This window comes from Diadema setosum, chromosome 12 (assembly GCF_964275005.1).
Source record: "Diadema setosum chromosome 12, eeDiaSeto1, whole genome shotgun sequence".
Lineage (NCBI taxonomy): Eukaryota > Metazoa > Echinodermata > Echinoidea > Diadematoida > Diadematidae > Diadema > Diadema setosum.
In genome coordinates, this window is record NC_092696.1 from 31171088 (window position 1) to 31187928 (window position 16841).

The 16841-nt window shown below is 37.4% G+C and overlaps 1 protein-coding gene across 1 annotated transcript in view; it reads right to left on the reverse strand.

The window, feature by feature from the left end:
- The window catches only part of LOC140235877 (uncharacterized), a 237445-nt gene extending 235043 nt beyond the window's left edge, over window positions 1-2402 (reverse strand). Inside the window, exon 1 of the mRNA XM_072315871.1 lies at window positions 2048-2402. Coding sequence (XP_072171972.1) covers window positions 2048-2402 — 355 coding nt within the window. The remainder of the gene's footprint in view (window positions 1-2047) is intronic.
- Window positions 2403-16841: the final 14439 nt, after the last annotated feature.

The following is a 16841-nucleotide window of genomic DNA, read 5'->3' on the forward strand; positions in this document are numbered from 1 at the left end:
CTTCTCACCAATTTACAGGTCAGATTACCTCGTGAAGTGTTGGGAGAATTTTGTATTTTGTACATGTTATTGCACCACTTTTATAGTGGTCAGAACACAATTCTGAAATGCAACAAATGCCTAACTTCTCATTCCAAGTGAGATTACATAGTGAAGTATCATGGAGAATGTCACATTTATTTTGTATCAATTGTAATTTAATGTATTGTAATAATAGTGTGCAATGTAATTATTGTGAGCTGTCGAAAATGCAAAAAAAAAAAAAAAATCACTCACTGAATTTACAGGTTATATCTGGAAGTTTGAGGAGAATGCTTTGTTTTGTAGTTACTGTATGTAATTATGAACACACATGTGGAATGGTGCATTTTGAATTAATAAAATGCAGAATTCTTCACAAACTTGGGGACTGGTGAATAGAAAAAAAAAGAGAACAAAAAAAAGAGGAGTGAGAGAGACACAGATACCTGGAATTGGGAGAACAAGGTGATTATGACTGCTTTGTAAGAGGGTATGTGTGTGTGTGTGTTTGTTTGAGTGTGTGTACTGGTATGTGCATGTATAGTGTGTGTTTGTGTATGTTTGTGTTTGCATGGGTGTAATTATATTCTCTCAATAATGAATTTACACTTTTTTATAGACAGTGACTACCAGGCGCACTTTTAGTACTCATCCAGTATAGTCAATAAAAACCCATTGCACAGTTTGATAACATTACTGGCATCAACAATTAATGTGTCAGAAAGTAGGTTGTGTGTGTGGGTTCGAGTGTGTTTACTGGTATATGTGCGTGTATGTGTGCTTGTGTATGTTTGTGTTTGTATGGGTGTAATTATATTCTCTCAATACTGATAATGACTCAACACTTGTAATATTTATAGATAGTGACAGGGCTGCCAACATTTGAAACTAGTTGAGAGTGAGACTGCCATAGGCCAATGCTATGATTTAGGAGGCAAAATGAGTGAGATCAATAGAAATGCATGCAAATGAAATACAGTTTTAGAGTGAGAAAGGACCAAAATGAGTGAGTCTCACTCTCGATGAGTGAGAGTTGGCAGCCCTGCAGTGACTACCAGGCACACTTTAATAGAACAGTACTCATCCAATCAAAAACCCATTGCACAGTTTGATAACATTACCCGCATCAACAATTAATGTGTAAAAGTACAGGTAGGTTGTATAGTTTGAGAAAATAACTGTGGTGTTTGTTACACTTTCCTAATATCCATGATTATGATACAACTAACATGAATGAACATGAATGAACATGAATGAATCACAATCCCACTACCTAGAGCGGCGAATGTATACATTACACTGTGCGCGTACCACCTAAGCGTGTGGAATGTGTGATGATACGCGCCATTTTATGTTACATTTGCCGGTTCGTAATGCGCACTCGCTACGTCCACACGTATTGAGCATGGGCTTTACGAACCGGCAAATGTATACATTTGCCGGTTCGTAATGCCCTCTCTTTAGTACGCGATGTACGTAAAACGCTGAAATGGGGGGTTTTACGAACCGGCAAACGCACTTTGCATCACTACCACAGAGCCCCAGGTGCAGCTACAAAATAATATTTAGTATCAAACAAAGCAGAAAATTCCGCTTTCATCACTCTCTTAATATCATCATCAATGTGCGGTTATAAGACACGTTTTTATACGTTTAAAGAAGTCCCGATTCTTTAAACGCGATTATCTCGTAATCGTGTTTCCGCGCAAATTCGAACATTCGCCGGTTCGTAATGCGACCGACGATTTGTTATGACACCACAATGTGGAAAAGTGCCTCCCCCCCCCCCCAAAAAAAAACCACCAAAAACAAACAAACAAACAAAAAGGAGACAAGGTCTATTTGCTTAAGAGAGTTTCAAACATCAATCTTCCGCCTAGACACGAAATCATTATATTTAACAAAGTTGTTTCTATTATCTTGATTTATCTGTTTGCTGTGAAACTTGTCATATGAAATCAGTCCTTTCGTCTCCTTTTCAGTTACCTTGCGTGTCTAAAGCTTCTTCAATTTCTATGTTACTTACAGCTAATTGTCATGATGGTGGAGTTTCCCAAACTTTTGGAATTCTTCAGCAGCACATGACAATAGTAACGACCCTCATCTGCAACCTCCAAGCTGGTAATGACGAGGCTGAAGTTCTTGTCAATATCAAACCGTTTCTCCAAGCTCTCAAACGTTCCATCTAAATATTGCGCCTTAGGCGTCTTCTGTTCGGGATTTAAGAACTCCTCCTTTTCCCAATACACACCTAGAGGCTCCTCTTTGATGTCACACCGCAACAGCATGTCTTCTCCTTTCCACCCTTGGACGTTGGGGGCAGTGCTAACCACTGACGCTAAACGGCAGAAATTAGAGTTCGCGTGATTGTATCTATGCATTGAGCTTCATACATAGATTATTGCTTTCTACTCTAAATGTCTTGTATGCATGATGCCTATCTTCATGCCCCCCCCCCCCCGAAAATGGGGGAGGTGCAGCAAAGAGATCAGAGTAATTTATTCTTATTATTATTACTATTACTATTATTATTATTGTTGTTGCTGTTGTTGTTGTTGTTGTTGTTGTTGTTATAACTATTATTACTACTACTATCATTATTATTATTACTATTAATATAATTGTAATTATAATTATTATGAATGCTTTTATTTTGATACCCCAGTTTGTCTGGTATAACTAGCGAAACTTTGTTCAGTCAATGTCATTCTTACGCATTCGATCATTTAAATATAAAGGTTATACAGATGAGAAATTTCTTCCCCATACGTAATTTAAGGTTTAAAACTTTGGATGAGTTGAGTCTTATTTCTAAGGTGAAGTTGTCCGAAAGAATGGAGAATAATAGGTATTCCAAACCTAAATCAAAATAATCTCAGTTGTCCTAATGAACCTATATACACTTGTTTTCTTCTCTAGATTTGCTTAAGATGATAATAAAGATAAGATGGAAGAACAATAAAACGCAAATGACACCATAAGCACATAGTCATGTTACCATTCTACTCTTGCACGTTTTGAAATCAACCAACAGTGTCCTCAAATGAATTCAAAACATCGTCCGGAGGGAAAAATGTGACGTTATTGAGATGGTTACAGATAAATCCTAATTAGAGTCAATAGTGTTATTCTCCGTTGGTTGAAGCACCACGAATATTCACCTGAAAACCATTAAATAACAAACAAATAGACACACATACACACGCGAATAAATGTTAAACGAGACTTGGACGACGACAGTGATAGAAAAAGGCTAAAAGACAAGACAGGATGAGATCATTACAAGACGAGAAAACAACAGACAGAAAGGCAAAACAGAGCAAGCGAACCTCGAAAGATCTATATCGAAAAAAAAAAAATGATAATTAGTCTGGGTGCCAAAGCGACTTTTTGGGCCTAACCTTGTTTTACCGTCCACCCAATGTTTTTTTGATGGTTTTACCCTATTTCGGGGGTGCTGAATCCGAATCTGGATGATGCAACTCTTGCATCCTTGAGGGTTTTGAGATATTCAAGATGGCCGCCAAAATGGCCGCCAAAACCGAAAATTCCCATGTATTTCCTTCTAAATGGTGATAGATTTAAAACAATTGACGGTTTTACCCTATTTCGGGGGTGCTGAATCCCAATCTGGATGATGCAACTCTTGCATCCTTGAGGGTTTTGAGATATTCAAGATGGCCGCCAAAATGGCCGCCAAAACCGAAAATTCCCACGTATTCCCTTCTAAATGGTGTTAAATTGAAAATAATTGATAATTATATCCTATTTGGAAGGTACTGAATCCGAATATAGATGATGCAACTCATGCATCCATGAAGTTTTTGAGATATTCAAGATGACCGCCAAAATGGCCGCACCAATTAAAACCAGAAATTCCCATGTATTTCCTTCTAAATGGTGAGAAATTGAAAATAATTGATGGTTTTACCCTATTTCGATGGTGCTGAATCCGAAACTGGATGATGCAACTCTTGCATCCATGAAGTTTTTGAGATATTCAAGATGGCCGCCAAAATGGCCGCCAATTAAAAACGGGAATTTCCACGTATTTCCTTCTAAATGGTGAGATATGGAAAACAATTGATGGTTTTGCCCTATTTCGAGGGTGCTGAATCCGAATCTGGATGATGCAACTCTTGCATCCATAAAGTTTTTGAGATATTCAAGATGGCGGCTAAAATGGCTGCCAAATAAAACCGGAATTTCCCACGTATTTCCTTCTTAATGGTGAGATATGGAAAACATATCATATTGTGATAGTGATGTAGAGAAGTGTACTGAAATTACCCAATATTACCTGTCTTAATCCTTCAACAGTTTTAATCTCTTCATCCATGAACACTCAAATTGGTTATTTGATTTATATTGATGGTCTTGATGACATTGTTGAAGACACGAGTGGGAAATTTTTATAGTTATGATTCAATTATCTTTTTCAATTATGATGTAACATTATATATATAATATGTATACTTATATATAATATACTACAAACACACACGAGGGGACGGTCATATCACAGGTAACGCGAAAAAATGAGTAAAAAAACAAACGCCAACATGGAAGGTAATAATTTAAGTATAAGAAAAGGTAATGTTAAGGAGTTTCCGTTCATACAGGACATTTTAGATGTCCCAAAACCTTCAAAGACCTTCAGCACCCTCGTAATAGGGTAAGACCATCAATTTATTTTAAAACTTTTACCATTAAGAAAAAAAAATATATTAACATTGGAAGTCTGCCACTTACTTTGGCTGTCATCTTGGTCGTCTAAAAACCCTAAAGAATGGATGAATTTCAACAACCAAGTTTCGAGGGTGCTGAATAGGGTCTAAAATTTTCCAATTTTTGACAGTTATATTGGCGGTCATCTTGGACATCTCAAAAACCGTTAAAAAGAATACGAAAGTTGCATCAACCAGGTTCGGACTCAGCACCCTCAAAATAGAGTATAAAACCGCCAATTGTTTTCAATTTTACACCATTTAGAAGGTAACAAAGGGCTTACATGGAAATTTTCGTTTTTAACGGCCATTTAGGGGCCATTCTGGCGGCCATCTTTATCATCTCAAAACCCTCAAGGAAGCAAGAGCTGTATCCTGGAGCTTCAAATTCAGCAAACTCAAAATAGTGTAAAACCACCAATTGTTTTATATTTTACACCATTCAGAAGGAAATAGGGGGTCTACATAAATTTCCGTTTTTGGCGGTCATTTTTGGCGACCATCTTTATCATCTCAAAACCCTTAAGGATGCAAGAGTTGTATCCTGAGCTTCGGATTCAGCACACTCAAAATAAGATAAAAACCACCAATGGCTTTCCATATATGGGAACTTCCGTTTTGGGTGGCCATTCTGGCGGCCATATTGAATATCTCAAAATCTTCAAAAATGCAGGAGTTGCATCATCCAGATTCTCATTCAGCAACCTCGAAATAGGGCAAAACCATCAATTGTTTTTAATTTCTCACCATTTAGAAGGAAAAACGAGGGAATTTTCGGTTTTGGCGGCCATTTGGCGGCCATATTGAATATCTCAATATCCTCAAGGAAGCAAGAGTTGCATCATCCAGATTCGGATTCAGCACCCTCGAAATAAGGTTAAAACATCAATTGTTTTCCATATCTCACCATTTAGAAGGAAATACGTGAGAGATTCCGGTTTTGATTGGCGGCCATTTTGGCGGCCATCTTGAATATCTCGAAAACTTCATGGATGCAAGAGTTGCATCATCCAGATTCGGATTCAGCACCCTCGAAATAGGGCAAAACCATCAATTGTTTTCCATATCTTACCATTTAGAAGGAAATACGTGGGAATTTCCGGTTTTAATTGGCGGCCATTTTGGCGGCCATCTTGAATATCTCAAAAACTTCATGGATGCAAGAGTTGCATCATCCAGTTTCGGATTCAGCACCCTCGAAATAGGGTAAAACCATCAATTGCTTTCAATTTCTCACCATTTAGAAGGAAATACATTTGAATTTCCGGTTTTAATTGGCGGCCATTTTGGCGGCCATCTTGAATATCTCAAAAACTTCATGGATGCACGAGTTGCATCATCCATATTCGGATTCAGCACCTTCAAATAGGATAGAATTATCAATTGTTTTCAATTTCACACCATTTAGAAGGAAATACGTGGGAATTTTCAGTTTTGGCGGCCATTTTGGCGGCCATCTTGAATATCTCAAAACCCTCAGGGATGCAAGAGTTGCATCATCCAGATTGGGATTCAGCACCCTCGAAATAGGGTAAAACCATGAATTGTTTTCAATATCTCACCATTTAGAAGGAAATACGTGGGAATTTCCAGTTCGGGCGGCCATTTTGGCGGCCATCTTGAATATCTCAAAATCCTCAGAGATGCAAGAGTTGCATCATCCAGATTCGGATTTAGCACCCCCGAAATAGGGTAAAACCATAAAAAAGGTTCAGCCTCTGACACCCAGACTAAATGGGATGCGTGAAAAGAATACCGAAATATAGAGAAACAGAGAGAAGTAGAGAAGCAGCATAATTAAAATCAAATCTACTCTGTAAGCGTAAGTGTATCAGGACAACAGGGACGAGAAAATACGTGACAGTTATTTGTGACCAAAGTTCTTCGATAAGAACAAGTTGTTTTTATTGCAGTGAAGTTTACATTATGTGGTGACTATATTACTAGACTAATGATTCAGACGTTTGCACAGCTTGCATGCATTTTCTGAATTTATACGAATGGATCTGTGAGACTTTTTTTTTTTCAGACACACTTCGATTCTGCGGAATGAAAATAGAGGAACCCACTCAAAAGATGGTGCTGGGAGAGAAAAGGAGAATTGAGGGGTACGTGGTGGGCTTACAACTAATAAGAGCGCAGAAAATGAGGAAAAGGTTATGAAAAATAAGAAAGAAAAAGGATTCGAAAAATAAAGAAGATACAGAAAATATAGTAGAGGCTACTATGTAATCCCGTGAGATTTTTGTGCGAAAATTGATTTTTTTTTGCTAACTTTGTCAATTTGGGGGTGCTGAATCCAAAAGAACTTAAGTTCCATTTTGTCCGACCACGTTTTCACCCGCCATTTTGAATTTCAAAATGGCCGCCATAGCAAACTGTATTTTTATCCACATCTCATTAAGTGAGCATTGTAGAAGCTTCAAATCTTGTGCAAAATGCATGGTTGCGATGTCAGACATTCTGGTATATCTTTTTCTGATATTGTGGATTGTTTTGAAACAATTTGTAGGTTGCCATCTTGAATTTCAAAATGGCCGCCATAGCAAACAGTATTTTGAACCATATCTCATACAGTGAGCATTGTAGAAGCTTCACATCTTGTGCAAAATGCATGGTTGCGATGTCAGACACTCTGGTATATCTATTTCTGATATTGTGGATTGTTTTGAAACAATTTAAAGGCTGCCATCTTAAAATTCAAAACGGGCGCCATAGCGTTTTTACCTATATCTCTTGTTGTAATTATTGTAGGAGCTTCAAATTTTCAGTAATGCACATGCTTGTTGTGTCCAATGTTCCGGTAGAGCTGTTTCCTATTGTGGATCATTAGATACGCCACCATCTTGAAATTCAAGATGGTGGCCATAGAAAAACATATGATACTGTGGTAAGCGCCTTTTATAGATGAATTTTCCAAAATTGTCTGATTTAGACCGAATTCATTTTCAGGACACGCAGAAAGACAGCCATCTCTTAATTCAAAATGGCCGCCATAATTTCATACTCGAAGAACGAGGTTCCAAAAACGTCATCAAGCCATCCTGACGGGCAAAAACTGGATGGGGAGGGGGGGGGGGGAGGGGAGGGGTCCCATACGTTTGGGCTAGCGTGTAAAGCGTTACATCCCACGTCCCATAATAGTCAAGCGGGTATGCGGTTCGCGTACACGTGATTTGTTTTTACCTCTCAGGCAAAACATTATGTGGTGTCATGGAACCTCGTTAATAGTTACATTTAATCCCAGTTCTTAAATACTTGTACAAAAGCAAACATATAATGTATATATATATATATATATATATATATATATATACGATTAAAGGTGATCTTCAAAAACTTGATGCTGCCTCGAGAGAATAAAGACAAACAAGGAAAATTCTCGCAATGGCAAGAAATGCCATAGGCACCCTACCAAATCTCCCATTCACAAGCTTTTTGTTGACCACAAAATGAAACAACTCATCAGGGAACTCATAGTTGCTGGATGTATTTCTTGAATAACACAGAATGAATAAGAAATGCCAATGAGTAGGTTTTTCTTGATTGCCCTAGTGTGGGTCATCATCAATTATCAAGAATTCAAAGATGCCTACTGCTGTACCGCCAATGATTATGAAACTGTATATATGTATAAAGGAGCAATTATAGCTCAGTTTTGTGGCACTTTCGATGCATCAGAATTCCTCAAAAATTTAGAACACCATCACACGAGGGTAATCTAAAAAAAAAAAATCATTGTCACTGCATTGAAACTGATGACTGTGGTGTTTGGCAATTAGGTATCAGAAACATTGAAGGAGGATATTCTAGAAAGAAATGAAAAGGAGAGTTTTCATGTTCTGTACAAAGGATTTGTATCTTAAAGAATAAAAAAAAAAATGTCTAGGATAATATGAGAAAGGCCAGACATTCAGCTCTTGCAATTGAAATACGCCGTGTAAGATTGGATCAAAGGTCATTCAGCTTTAGAGGATCACTACCTTCTTATAACACTTCTACCGGTACAACAATCTGATAGACCTGTCAGTATCCAGTCATTACTGGACGATACAATTATCGGAAGTTATAAGTTCTATTGTTCTAAGTAATTCCACAATCTCTCTTCATCTCACAATTTTATTGCATTCTCCTCATTCTCACTATTAACAAAGGTTCATTTTCCATACCTATGCCTTAGAAACCCACAAAACTGAGCCAAATAATCAGCCTGAAAGTTGAAATACTGATCAGTCAATTCCATCTAACACAGAACGGGGGAAAAAAAAACAAAGAGTTCATCAAAGATGTCATGGGAGCTGTCACCCTTCACAACGAGGAAGCAGATATCCTCATTCCATTGCATGTATCAGATGCTACTTCAAGAGCAACAGGGAATTTCAGAGATATTGATGATTATTACGTATAGACACTGACATTTTCATTCTCCTAATGGATCTTTGCTTTATTTTTAATACTGCATCGCATGTTGTCTGCTCCATCACTGGAAAAAGAGATGATAAAGTACAATTGGCATTGTTGAGAGATTATATTCTGCAAATTGTTGCGAAAAACAAAGGTCTGCTTGGTCATGCCTTTCATGGCTCAGGCTGATGTTGAAAATTTGATGATGTCTGAAAGAGCAGATGAATCAAGAATTCTCTGAGCCTTGAATCATGCACTATGTGCAATGACACAGTCCATGCCTTCCAGAAGTTGGGCGTGGATGACTTTAACCTAGACCTCAGAGAATTTATTTCTTTCTTGTAATTTAATTTAAACACAGTGCAGTGCATAAATGATGTCCCTTTTCTTTTCTGTATATCAGACTTTTCCTTTCTTTTTACCACTTCTAGCTGGGTGTCTCCCTTTTTTCTTTCTCCCTCACTCTCTTTCTTATTTCTTTCTCCCTCACTCTCTTTCTTATTTCTTCTCTTTCTGTCTTTTTATCTCTTATTAGTCTCTCTTCCTGGTTACTCTGTATTATGATTGTGAAGATATTTTAATTGTGTTTTAAATTTATGTGGATTGTATATTATGTGCGACTGCTAAGTTATATTGTTATAGTTATTGTTTCATGTCTGAATTATGTATACAGCGTACTTTGTATAATTTGTATTGTATTTTTTCACCTGGAAAATGATTATCTTTTTTGTTGGAAGAAAGACTAATAAAAATATCTGTATCTGTATCTGTATCTGTATCTGTATCTGTAGACAATCTCCCGCTTTGCTCTCGTAGAGTCTTGATACAACACATCCAGAGAACAAACCTCGTAAATCTTCACAACCTAATTTGTGCCTCTACTTACAGGGGAATGTACATTGTAGTTATTTCCAGCGGATTTACATAAACTATGCAATCAAATGCTTTGGGCTTCCTACACCAACGGTAGCCAAGGAATTCATTATCATGTTCATATTGCAAGAAATACAAAAGTAATTGTTTCTGGTACAATTTAGAACCAATTCTCCCCTGTGTATAGCCCTATACATGTGATGTGACTTCAAAAACACATGCAGGGAATGAGCCTAGAAGACATTAACTAAGTAAATTTCCGATAAATTTTCTACCACACGACTAATATTGCTTATTTGTGACCCTGCACCTCAAAACAAACAAAATGTCGCCAGACCTGAATTTTTAGTTAAGACCATATTCTGAAAGAGCAGACTTTAAGCTTTAAAATGATGTATACCTCAAATCAAATGGACTCTCCTAACCTATCTAGATATTAGAAAGAAAGCACAAACTCAGGAAAAGTGTGAACTGAGAAAAGAGGCTCTTAAGTACAGTGTCTATTCAAGCGCTTAATCTTTACCAAACCGTGCTGGCTGTGCGATGAATGGGACAAAAAACAGGAAGTAAACCACCAGAGTAACAACAATGAAGGGATTGTTAGATTAAACTGAAATTAAGCATGCCTCATTAATACATTTTTCCATAATTAATGCCAACTTTCAAATCAGTAGCACTATCTTTTCAAAAGTTACTAGAGTTGAAAGCGAAGAGTGTGGACAAGGTTTTTCAGAAATGAAAAAGGGATTCTAAAGACACACCTAATCACACTATTCTACCAAAAATGTTCGAGATAAACTGCTAAAAAAACACAATTTCCTGCCCTTTTTATGATACCAAATTTTAGCATAATGTAAAAGAAGACCCGCTCTTTCAGAAAATATGAAAAAGTCAAGTTCGGCTAGGTTGACCCATTTCACTTATTTTCAGTCCTCACGCAAAATCAGTGTGTTTTTCTTTCTATTGCATCATTTTATCAAAACAAACAGTTTCGATCTTGTTTAAAACGAATTCAATGAAGGTGCATATTGATGTCTATACAAAGGACGTTGCAGAAACTTGGACCTTTGTAGATAGATGTCTGTTGAACTAGCACGATTCTTAGCAAATGCTATTGGAGTTTCTTACTGTGTAGTTGGATGTTTATGATTTGTCAGATTATGATGACACATGGAGTGTAAAGACATCAGGCAGTTTTCGATTATAACTGTACAAAAAGTATCGTATCCCCATTTTAGCCTTATCTAAAGGCACGGCGCTTTTGAAACAATGAACGAAAAGTGATAACAAAATAGATTACTTGTCGCAATCTTTGACCTGCTTAATTATATGTATTTTCTTTTTGTTGGGTGCCTCCATTTTAATTCCGCAAAATGAAAGTGTGCCTGAAAAAAAAGGTCTTAAAGAACAATTCGTATACGTTATCACATTCAGAAAATACACGCAAGCTGTGCAAACGTTTGAAATTATTAGTCAAGTATCATAACCACGTGATGTTTACGTCACTGCAATAAAGCAACTTATGTTCTTATACGGTCTAGTTGGATGTTTATGATTTGTCACATTATGATGACACATGGAATAAAAAGACATCAGACAGTTTTTTTATGGTAACTGTACAAAGAGTATCTTATCCCCATTTTAGCCTTACTTAAAGGCACGGGGTTTTTGAAACAATGAACGAAAAGGGATAAAAAATATATATTACCTCTCACAATCTTTGACCTCCTTAATTATATGTATTCTATTGTAAAACACCTTCATTTCGCAAATGAAATTGCCTGAAAGATTATTTCACATTACAAAAATTGTAGCTGTAGACTTGTTTTTATCAAGACTGGACGTCGGTGGACATAGCGAGATAAAAGTAGGAAAATTATATCATTGTACTACTGCAGAAACAGGACATGGTGCACGAATTACTTAACGAGCGATTAGTGTTTAGATATGCAGTGCAGTATATAATAGCAGGTCCAAGCGCTTACCTTCGCCATAGTGGCCACAAAACACAGTAGTAGTCAATGTTAACAGGAGAACGAGGTAGTATCTTCTATCCATTACAGGCAGTCAAAGATTGAGATAATTAATCGAGAATTAATTGAATGCACGTTATGATCATACTGTCTCAACAGACTGTCAAGTAAGCACACTCTAAAAAGATGGCGCCGATTGCACACACACACACACACACACACACACACACATTCATGCACCGATCCGAGACGGACCGAACTCTTTTGTTGAGTGAGTTCGTGGGAGTTTAGTGCAATCATGCTCCTACCCTCGACGCAGCCGGTTGCTGGCTGACATGTTCGTGAATTCTTTATTATGTCTCGCATATCATGTCCTTTACAGCTGATACTTTTGGCACAATTCAGTTCGTAGGGGAAATAACTGTTGCTCATGTCATGCATGGATGACATCGTACAATACACACACATTTTTCCCCCAAATTCAAAGGCAGGCCTCTAATCTGAATATACAGAAGTGTATCTGTACAATTGGATTGTGTGGAGTCTTCAATTTAGCGCAGGGCACCTCGGAATCCACATTATTATAGTTATGATGAATAAAGTGGTAGAAGTTCAGTGGCTAACAACAGAAATAGCATGCATACACAGTTACTCATCTTTTTTGAACCAGATATACCCGAGCAGAACACGGGCATAACCATTGCTCATTCTGATAAGAAATATATTCACATGCTACGTGTACGACAGTTAGTTTAACACACACTTCATCATTCATACAAATGATTGAACCTAAACTTTTCAAGGAAGTAGAAATAATGTTTAGGCCGGCATGATGTTATTGAAACAAATCAAATGACTTCAATTTGTCACTTGATATGATATTGCTACAGGCATTATAAACACACTTCACAAAATGTAACCTTATATAACACGTGCTATAGGATTAGTCCTCGAAGACCTTAACGAAATCGAAAAGTATGCCATGTCATGAAATAAGGAGCCTGGTACACTTGTATGTCATTTAGTATGTTGTCGTTATTGTTATTGTTGTTGTTGTTGTTGTTGTTTTGTCCACAAGTAAAAAGAATACTCCTGAATCTCCACATGTATAATAACTAATCGCTCGTGCCATTTCCAGTGTCATTATCATTATTATACGCACATTTTGCGATAGCGTCTTTCGGGGAAAACTTTCACTCGTCTCCTTTGTTGTTTTCCTCACACACTCGAGAAGGGCATGATCAGTGAGGAAATGGATGAGATGTTACAAACGAGAAAATGGATAAAAACTCAATGGTTACTTCAAACTTCCTTCTGGTACTGGCATTGACATAAAACAATTATTATAAAACGTTGTTTGCATCAATTTTGAGCATGTGTGGCTAGGCAACACCAACTGCCTTTTTGGATAAATGTCCCGTATCTATTATAACGTAGAAGAGTCCAAGCAGTAACCTTTGTGTAAAATGGTAATGCAGTAATTTTGAATTTCCGTTTGCATTAAATGGCACGATGAGAAAGAATACAATGATGTTCAGTACTCTCCGCGTAATCGGGTATCGCGTTTAATTGGGTATCAATGTCAAAATCAGTTTCAATGCACACTCAAGTTACTTGGTAATCGGGTAGCCTCTCCGCGTAAATGGGTAAATAATTTGCTTCTTATCTAATTTCTACCCACATTTTATAGCAGAAACAACACTTTAAGAAATCATAAATGTCAAATTTTCCTCGGCTAATCGCATTCTCTGCTTAATTTGCGAAAAAAAAAATACCTATCATTTGTGGAGTTATGAAACATGAAAACACATGTACCAGTACCGACTTGCCACATTAAACGAACATTACACATGAAGCTTGCACTCACAATTGCATAGGCAGACAGAAGTTGAACACACTTGCGCTCCTCCCTTGCTCCGCAACAACATTCACAATACGAGAAGTTTACAATGAAAATCAGACCATGCACCAGCTCCATAATTTTGCTTTTCCCCAGTCACTTCTGGAAATGTAACCAGACGTTCTACGTGACTGGTGCACGCAAAGAGACGTGTTCATAAAAAAAAAAAAAAAAAAAAAAAACAAAACAAAACAAAACAAAAACGATTGTGTGTTAGCGAGGAGTCTATAGTCAAACGACAAAGTTTTCTAAAGACATAATTGTCCATAAAAACAGTGTAAATTATTGCTCGTGACTGAGCAAATGAAGGTAGGCCTACACGTGTACAAGAATACAAAGTTGCATAAACGATTTGTACAATAAGGTAACATGTCATGAAACATACGAATGTAAACAATACTATTGCAAAATTATACAACTGCACCTACAAGCACATAGAATTACACGTGATGTACATAATTTAATCATCACGAATTGACTATGAATTGATAACCCTCCTAGTAAGAACTATAGGGGAATATGGAGGGAACTTGCAAAAGGAGACGAGCCGTTTGAAGGAAAATAATACGTGATAAGTTCCATGGTGTTGATTAATTAACAAGCTGTATTGTTATGGATACATGTGCATTGTATTATCATTTCTGTGCACTTGATTGTTCCGCCGAGGAATATGTAAATAAAGAGTTCGAAGATGACCGAGATCGACCAAACACCTTGTTTTAGAGTCTGGGTATTTTTGGTGGTTATGATGGTTCGCTAGGCCAAGTTAACCTCCTGTAACAGTATCAAGTTTGGTGTTTTGAGTAATGAATAATTAATAGTGAAAACATTCGGGCAAAGTTTATACAATTACTTAATTTGAAACTGAAAGTAGGCCTACTTGAGGCTGGCATCCAGGGCAAATTATCCTTTTTAAAACCGTTGTCATCTCGGATGGAAAGTAAGAAAAGTGTCAAGGCGCGGATCCAGGAATTCTGTAAAGGGGGCGCATGCTCTCCCTTCATTTTTTATGTTTATTTCTTTTGTTTTAACAAAAAATAAAGGGGCGCGCACCCGGTGCTTCCCCTCAGGATCCGCCAATCTCTTTGGCATCCTTCCAACATCATAAGTGGAGCAATCTGAATGGTCAAGAAGAGTTTTTTAGAAATAAAAGTGACATGTAGAATTACACTGGATTGACACTATAATTAGCGTTTTTCCTTATTGAAACATGCATATGACAATTTGTCCACACTACTAATGTGGTACATCATATTCTGGTACTATTTTTGAAAGAATCATAATCCATATGACTTTTTTTTTCAGTGGAATTTATTCTATTTAAATTGACAACAAAATGCACTTATTGATGCAATAACCCCGGAAACAAATTACTGAAACAAACTCTGATGGGGAGAACATTGCTGTGTATTGTATTTCTATCTAATAGTAATAATTATCTTGTATTCCATTTTCACGTTCGAGTCAAGAGATTAAATTCTGAAAAGAATGCACAGTACGAACAGTGACCAGTACGGAAGGAGTATATCAAAACCAACTATCATCTCCGCTTAAGTAAACCCTGGTAGGGTCTCATGTTTATGAATGCTCTACATGGGGAAGTTTTTTTTCCTTTCCTTTTCAGCCTCCTTTCGACCAATGAAATATATAACTGATATTTCTATTGGACATGAAACTAGGGCTTTGCTTGACATTTGCAATTGTATTTTGTTTCGAGCATGTTGAAAGTGACAGATAATTGTACAGAATGGAGATTTGAAGATACAATATTTGCAGTCTTCGTCGCACAACAGAAGCGTGGAATGGCGCTTCCCTTTCCTTCTCTGGAGACAAATATTTCACAAGTTGCAGCAGTGCGCAAAGAACATGCCAGGTGATTTTTTTTTTAATACGTTTCTTCGAACCTGTGCTTACATTGGAACGGAGAGAAAATGATTTGAATTGCTTTCTCGTATACTCAGAATAGTGACATTGTGATGAATATTGTTCATCCTAAAAGATTGAGCTAATGTCTCTTAAATATACGTCAGAAACATCGCGACCTGACTGAACACTGTTGATCCGGTTTAATCGTAATGAGTAGAACGTCAGGATGGAGTCCCGTAATGTCACTTGCAATTTGCATTTGGTCATTTGTCTACTTATATTTTCGTTGGTGTTCTCTGAGTTCTGCATGATATGCAAAGGAGAGGAATTTGTCAATTTACCTGTTGACGCAGGCGACAACCTGACGCTGGAGTGCAATGGCAATGAAGAAACTGACAGCTTTTGGTTTTCCAAGAACGGAGACTCAATTAGAGATTCAAGGAACGACAACAACTACATCCACTTCTCATTCTACTCCAAATTACAGAGGAACGTGCCAAAACGTACAATCATTAATGACCACACCATCAGCACATATGTAGAAGATGTGAACGGAACTGGTTCCCTGCACCTGTCTTTCACAGTGACTCCAGTAATTACACGTGTTTAATAGCAGCGAATAGCGAGGGATATGCAAAGACTAAAACTTTTCATGTTCGCTTGTTTGGATGCACTTGTTTCTTTGATGCACGCCCATCAGGCCACCAACACCTGAAAGTTAACACCGTAAATTGTAGCATTACTGGGCTACGAAGTGAAGAGTATGACTGGACAGTTAATCTGCATCAGGTAGTAAACATGAATTTGTCTGCTGGGTCATTTATGGTTTCATTCAATGAAACAGGAGTTTTCGACATATCGTTCATTAGAAATTACACTTGAGCCCTTTTCGAACGTTACTCCAATCTGGTGTGATATACTTTCATTACCATCAACACCATCGCCATTTTCATCTACTTCCCCAAATCCGGGCACTTTGTCATTTCCCTCTAATTCGCAATTTCTGAGTACTTCGCCCTTCTCGGTTACTTCGCCATTTCCAGGCACTTTAATTGGAGTCATCAATGGCAGCGTGAT